At 50.9% G+C, this 7,112-nt stretch overlaps 1 protein-coding gene across 1 annotated transcript; it reads left to right on the top strand.

Annotated features, from left to right (window-relative positions):
• The first annotated feature begins 1,214 nt into the window (after positions 1-1,214).
• On the top strand, positions 1,215-5,334 carry LOC121329898 (RNA pseudouridylate synthase domain-containing protein 2-like). Its single transcript, XM_041275900.1, is given in 5 exon segments — positions 1,215-1,962; positions 2,276-2,320; positions 4,218-4,307; positions 4,548-4,750; positions 4,752-5,334. Coding segments are annotated over 5 exon segments (1,374 nt in total). The 5' UTR covers positions 1,215-1,491; the 3' UTR covers positions 5,317-5,334.
• Positions 5,335-7,112: the final 1,778 nt, after the last annotated feature.

Genomic DNA, 7,112 nt, shown 5'->3' on the forward strand with positions numbered 1-7,112 from the left:
GAGCAGACTGTCAAACATGCTGAGTGTCCAGTCCATGAGCAGACTGTCTAACATGCTGAGTGTCCAGTCCATGAGCAGACTGTCAAACATGCTGAGTGTCCAGTCCATGAGCAGACTGTCAAACATGCTGAGAAAAGCAGATCTAGTGTATCATATTAAATAAGATCCCCTTTCGTCACTGTTTATTATTGTAATCTGTTGAAATTTGAATAGTTTGTGTGAACTCTATGCATTCAATACGCTGCCCTGCCGAAACTCTGTAAAAGCATACATGCATTATAAAACAAATGAATAGGAAACGTGACGTGGTAGAACTGTGCACTCAGCGATTGAAGGGAAGGTAATACATCGTTCTATGATAGCATGCCTATACAGAGGGAATAAAGTCTGCTTTTCATATTGGCTGAGGAGAGCATCCACAGACTAGGTTGCTGGTCTTTATATGAGGGAGGATAGGGGGCTGTGTTGGAATAGGGTAACTGGCATGGTTTAGCTGAAGAACCTGTTTACACACAAATAATCAATAGACTGCATTAAAGAGACTATCAAGTGCTGGTGTATATGAAATCCTTTCAAATAAAATAAACGGTTGTTTCCTTTTTAATGCTGTGTATAAATATGTCGAACCCTCTGTTCTGTAGGCTGCTGCCATTAACATTGTAAATTATACATATATATATATATATATATATATATATATATATATATATATATATATATATATATATTGAAAAAAAAATTTATCATGTTTAAATATACTCGTGTTTGTGCTCTAACGGAGCCCCTAACTGTCCCTCAATTAGTCATTTCTGAATTCATTCCGTTCATGTTCATTTTCAAATTTATATATATATATATATATATTATATATATATATATATATATATATATATATATATAATTTGTAATAATATCAGTTATCTTCAGTTAAAGAAAACAAGATAAAAAATAAGTCAATGTTACACAGCTAGCAAGGGAGCAAACAGACTCTTTCGACTCAGTTGCGGGTTGACACGTGTATATTTAGTCTGATCCTTATGTCAAAAGTAAAGAAAAACACAACAAACAAATTCAAAGAAATAACAACAATAAAAACAACCTCACATCAACCAAAACGCGACTTCTATTACATTTCATCAGGCGTGGCCAGGTCACCCTTATGATGCCGTAGAGAAGCTACGTTAAGTAAATCAGGAGCGCAGGATGATAACACGTGAGTCTCCTGTCCAGATCAGGGCTCCGAATCGGAATCTCATACTGGACCAGGCAGCTGGTCAGAACACGATCGGACCCATCAGCTCTGTGGGCCGTGGCTCAGGCGTCTGCAAAGAGCAACAGACCCAGAACCAACGACCCCAAGCGGGGTCTTGAAGCGGGTTCGATCAGAACCAGCGTTACCCATTAACATTGCGACGCTTTACTGCCCGAATTGGAGCCGGACCGCGATGCAGTTCTAATTACAGCGCAATTCAGGGAATCAGACCGGGTCCGATGGATAACGCTGAGAATTCAGGTCCAGAACCTACAACAGAAAAGAAACGCGAACCCAGTCCCATTGCTCCCGACAGCGCGATCCCCGAACCGGCGCAGAAACGGAAAAGCGACGAGACCGAGGAGCCAGGACGCCGCCGCGGCAAGAGGCGGAGAGGCGCCGGGGGCAAGAAGCTCCCTCCTGGGGAGAGATACGTACCCCCGCCGCAGAAACGAAACCCGGGCGTCAGCTTCAGCCAGGAGCACTTCCAGGAGACGAGTTATTACTTCGAGGGCGGGCTCCGCAAGGTGCGCCCGTACTACTTTGACTTCCAGACCTACTGCAAGGGGCGCTGGGTCGGCAAGACCCTGCTGGAGGTGTTCAGCTCGGAGTTCCGGGCCGAGCCCGTCGAGTACTACCGACAGGCAGCGGCAGCCGGCCGGATCAGACTCAACGAGGAGCCCGTGCGGGACCTGGGCATCCTACTGAAGGTACTAAACTGCCTGTGTGTCTGTCACAGTGCCTGCGTATTGCCGCTATATATATCATGTACATACACCCTTTAATAAGACCGTACGTTCATACAGATACTTCTTCACTAGTCATGCTGTACAGTATTAAGATTTATCATTTCATTTACCCCCTGGGGGTGTATAGCAGTGAAACCTGATTTTCTCTCCCTCCCCTACTCTTTTAATCTTTCTCTCCATCCTGTTTCTCTACCCTTCTCTCACCTTTTTCTCCACTGTCCTTTATCCTCCCAACTCTCCCCTCTCCCTTCCCTTCCCTCCCCCTGTCCTCCAGAACAATGATTTCCTGCGGAACACGGTTCACCGCCACGAGCCCCCGGTGAGCGCCCGGCCCCTGGAGGTGCTGTTGGAGGAGGCTGGTTTGTTGGTGGTGGACAACAACAGAGAGAGTGTGTGTGTGTGTGTGCCATTGCAGAGACTGGACCAGCTCGTCAGAGACAGAGAGGTGAGGAACGAGAGAGAGAGTGTGTGTGTGTGTGTGTGTGTGCCATTGCAGAGACTGGACCAGCCTCGTCAGAGAACAGAGAGGTGTCTCTCCACTCCCTTCTCTTCTCTCAGTGTGTGTGTGTGTGTGTGTGTGTGTGTGTGTGCCATTGCAGAGACTGGACCAGCTCGTCAGAGACAGAGAGGTGAGGAACGAGAGAGAGAGTGTGTGTGTGTGTGTGTGTGTGTGTGTGTGTGCCATTGCAGAGACTGGACCAGCTCGTCAGAGACAGAGAGGTGAGGAACGAGAGAGAGAGTGTGTGTGTGTGTGTGTGTGTGTGTGCCATTGCAGAGACTGGACCAGCTCGTCAGAGACAGAGAGGTGAGGAACGAGAGAGAGAGTGTGTGTGTGTGTGTGTGTGTGTGTGTGTGTGTGTGTGTGTGTGGAGAGACTGACCAGCTCGTCAGAGACAGAGAGGTGAGGAACGGTCGAGCAGTGGGTGTGTGTGTGGGTGTGTGTGTGGTGTGTGTGTGTGCCATTGCAGAGACTGGACCAGCTCGTCAGAGACAGAGAGGTGAGGAACGAGAGAGAGAGGTGTGTGTGTGTGTGTGTGTGTGTGTGTGTGTGTGTGTGTGTGTGTGCCATTGCAGAGACTGGACCAGCTCGTCAGAGACAGAGAGGTGAGGAACGAGTGAGTGTGTGTGTGTGTGTGTGCCATTGCAGAGACTGGACCAGCTCGTCAGAGACAGAGAGGTGAGGAACGAGAGAGAGAGTGTGTGTGTGTGCCATCGCAGAGACTGTGTGTGCCATCGCAGCAGACTCTGTTCAGCCACTCCTTGAGGACGAGAGACACAGGAACGGTGAGCGCGGAGTGACCTGGTTGAGAGCAGAGAACTGTGTCTCGTGTGCCATCGCAGAGAATGGACCAGCTGGACAGAGGACTCGGAGGAACAGACTGGACCAGATCGTCAGCCAGAAAGACAGAGGTCTCTCCCACAAGAGAGTGTGTGTCTGAGAGAGAGTGTGTGTGTGTGTGTGTGCCATCGCAGAGACTGGACCAGCTCGTCAGAGACAGAGGTGAGGAACACAGAGAGTGAGAGAGAGTGTGTGTGTGTGTGTGTGTGTGTGTGTGTGTCAGCAGTGCATTACAGAGAGAGTGACCTGTGTGTGTCGGTACAGACACCATCGGTGAGAGAACACACCAGCGTCATTGGAGGACAGGTAGAAGTGAGGAACGTACGTGTGTGTGTGTGTGTACGTGTGTGTACGTGTGTGTGTGTGTACATGTGCCATCGAGAGAGAGAGCTCATTGGAGAGAGAGAGGAGAGAGAGAGAGAGAGAGAGAGAGAGAGAGAGTGTGTGTGTGTGTGTGAGAGAGAGAGAGAGAGAGTGTGCGTGTGCCATCGCAGAGACTGGACCAGCTCATCAGAGCCAGAGAGGTGAGGAACGCTGCAGCAGATCACCACCCTGTCTGTGTGTCTATATCAGTCTGCCACCGATATATTTTTTAAATGACCCAGGTAGATGCGAGGAGTTTGAGCAATCTTCCCCCGCCCCTTCAAAATCTGCTCTGATTTGATCTGATCGTACTTCTGCCTGTACAGGGTGGCTGTTCAGAGATGTCCACGCAGCTATATAGGGTGACAAACAGTTTATTAATAGGTGCCTGATAGCTCAAGCTTCCTGGCTCCTGATCATTTCAATGATATACTAAACTGGGGGTTGTGTTTAAACAGGGCTGGGTGTGGAGCCAGTGTGAGTCTGAATCTAACTCTCTCTCTCTCTCTCTCAGCTGGAGAAGGAGTATGTGTGCCGGGTTCGAGGGCAGTTCCCTGAGGGGGAGGTTGTATGCGAGGAGCCCATCCTCGTGGTGTCCTACAAGGTGGGTGTAGGGTGCAAGGTAGACAGGCGTTGTCTGACAGTTCATTGCTGGTAAATGGAGAGTACCACTTCACTGACGTCTTGCTGTTTTTGAAGAGGATGAGTCAGTCAGGATATTTACTAATATATTCAGTGCGACGAGGGGGACTGATTGGGGTGGAGTGGGGAAACAGCCGCTGCATCCAGTATTGGATACACAGAACCAGCAGGTAATAACGCTATCTCCCCCTCCCTGTCTCAGGTGGGTGTGTGTCGCGTGGACCCTCGTGGAAAGCCGTGTCGCACAGTGTTCCGCTGGCTGCACTGGGACAGCCGCAGTGGCTCCAGTGTGGTCAGCTGCCTGCCCCTCACAGGACGGACGCACCAGATCCGCGTTCACCTGCAGTTCCTGGGGCACCCCATCTACAGCTCCCCCGTCTGGGGGCCCGAGGGGGGCCGGGGCGGGCGCGGACCTCAGCAACGAGGAGCTGCTCCGGGCTCTGGTGGAAGAACACCGGGTTAACGAGAGCCTGCATCTCCTGGACATCGCGGAGGGGGAAATCGACCAGGGGACGACACCCCAGGGGCTGGGGCTAAGTAAGGACGGCGCAGGGACATGTCAGGCTGGAGAAAATGTTTTGAATGAGGTTGCTGGCTCTGGTGCGCCTGCTCATCAAACTGAAAGCGATCACAGCATGAATAAAGGGACAGGAAAGGGTTCGGGCTGCTGTGACGTGCCTGAAGGAAGTTCATGTGCCCAGGGAGTTCCTCCAGCTGATGACGCAGACCTCAAGGAAACAGCGGCAGAAAATCCTCATGCCGACGCAGTCAGGGAGATGCAGGCCGGCACTGAGGCGGATGCCCCGGGCTCGCCCCCGGTTAAGGACCCCCTGTGCAGTGAGTGCAGGATTGAAAGGCAGGACCCCACGGAGAAGGAGCTGGTTATGTATTTACATGCGCTGCGATATAAAGGACCCGACTTTGAGTACTCCACCCGATTGCCTGAATGGGCTCGGGAGGGTGAGGCTTAGGACTGAGGGAGAGTGAGGACTGAGGGAGGGTGAGGGTTAGGACTGAGGGAGGAGGAGGGTTAGGACTGAGGGTTAGGGTTAGGGTTAGGACTGAACTACTTTTCAGTTCATAATTTCTGCTTAAACATTGATGTGTAGTTTTATGTCTAGTTTTATACCCCTACACTTGTAATGGATTCTAAACCCTGTAATACACCCAGAATGCAAAGGAAAAACTCTCAAGAAATCAAACAGAGTTTTCAAGTCATTTGTGCATCTGACAGTTTAAACAGTGGAGGCGGAACGCTCCGGGACACAGTTCATCAGTTCATGTGCTATTGCTATAGGCAGCTCTGACATTATCATTCTGCCACTGACACGCCCACACACACACTGACACGCCCACACACTGACACGCCCACACACACACTGAACTGTGCGGTGTGTGTGCACTGATGAGGGTGTGTGTGTGACTGTGACACGCCCACACTGTGCACACTGACACGCCCACACACACTGACACGCCTCACCACGAGTGTGTGGGACACGCCCACACTGTGTGAGTCTGGTGTGTGACTGACACGCTCACACACACTGAGACTCACGCTGGAGTGGGCATGTCCCACTCTCACACACAGACACACACTCTCTCACACTCACACTCACACACACATGCACACTGACACGACACACACACTGACTCACACGCTCACACACACACACTGACACGCACACACACACTGACACGCTCACACACACTGACACGCCCACACACACACACACACACACACACGACACGCTCACACACTGACACGCTCACACACACACCACACTGACACACCACACTCACCACTGACACTCTCACACACAACTGACACGCTCACACACACACAGACACGCAAACACACACTGACACGACACACACACTGACTCTCCCACTCTCACACACACACAGACACACACACTGACACACTCAGACTCACACTGACATGCACACTGACAGTGTTGTGTGACCACTCTCACACAACACACAGACAAGCACAGACACACACTCAGACTCACACTCGAGAAGTGTACACTGACACGACCACACACTGACTGAGAGAGTGTGAGTGCTCTCTCACACTCACAGACACACAGACACTCACACTCTCACACACACACAGACATGCACACTGACACGACACACACACTGACTCTCCCGCTCTCACACACACACAGACACGCACACAGACACACACACTCTCACACTCAGACTCACACAGACACACACACTGACACGACACACACACACTCTCCCACTCTCACACACACACACACACACACACTCACACACACAATCACACACACAACTCACACACACACACACAGACACGCACAGACACACACACTCTCACACTCAGACTCACACAGACACACACACTGACACGACACACACACTGACTCTCCCATTCTCTCACACACACACAGACACACACACTCACACACAGACACACACACTGACTCTCCCGCTCTCACACACACACAGACACGCACAGACACACACACTCTCACACTCAGACTCACACAGACACACACACTGACACACACACACACACTACACACACACACACACACACACACACAGACACACACACACACACACAGACACACACACTCTCACACACACACAGACACGCACAGACACACACACTCTCACACTCAGACTCACACAGACACACACACTGACACGACACACACACTGACTCTCCCGCTCTCACACACACACACAGACACACACACTTACACAGGCACTCGCACGAATACCAGCAATTATC

The sequence above is a fragment of the Polyodon spathula genome, chromosome 17 (genome assembly GCF_017654505.1).
Source record: "Polyodon spathula isolate WHYD16114869_AA chromosome 17, ASM1765450v1, whole genome shotgun sequence".
In the NCBI taxonomy this organism is placed as follows: Eukaryota; Metazoa; Chordata; class Actinopteri; order Acipenseriformes; family Polyodontidae; genus Polyodon; species Polyodon spathula.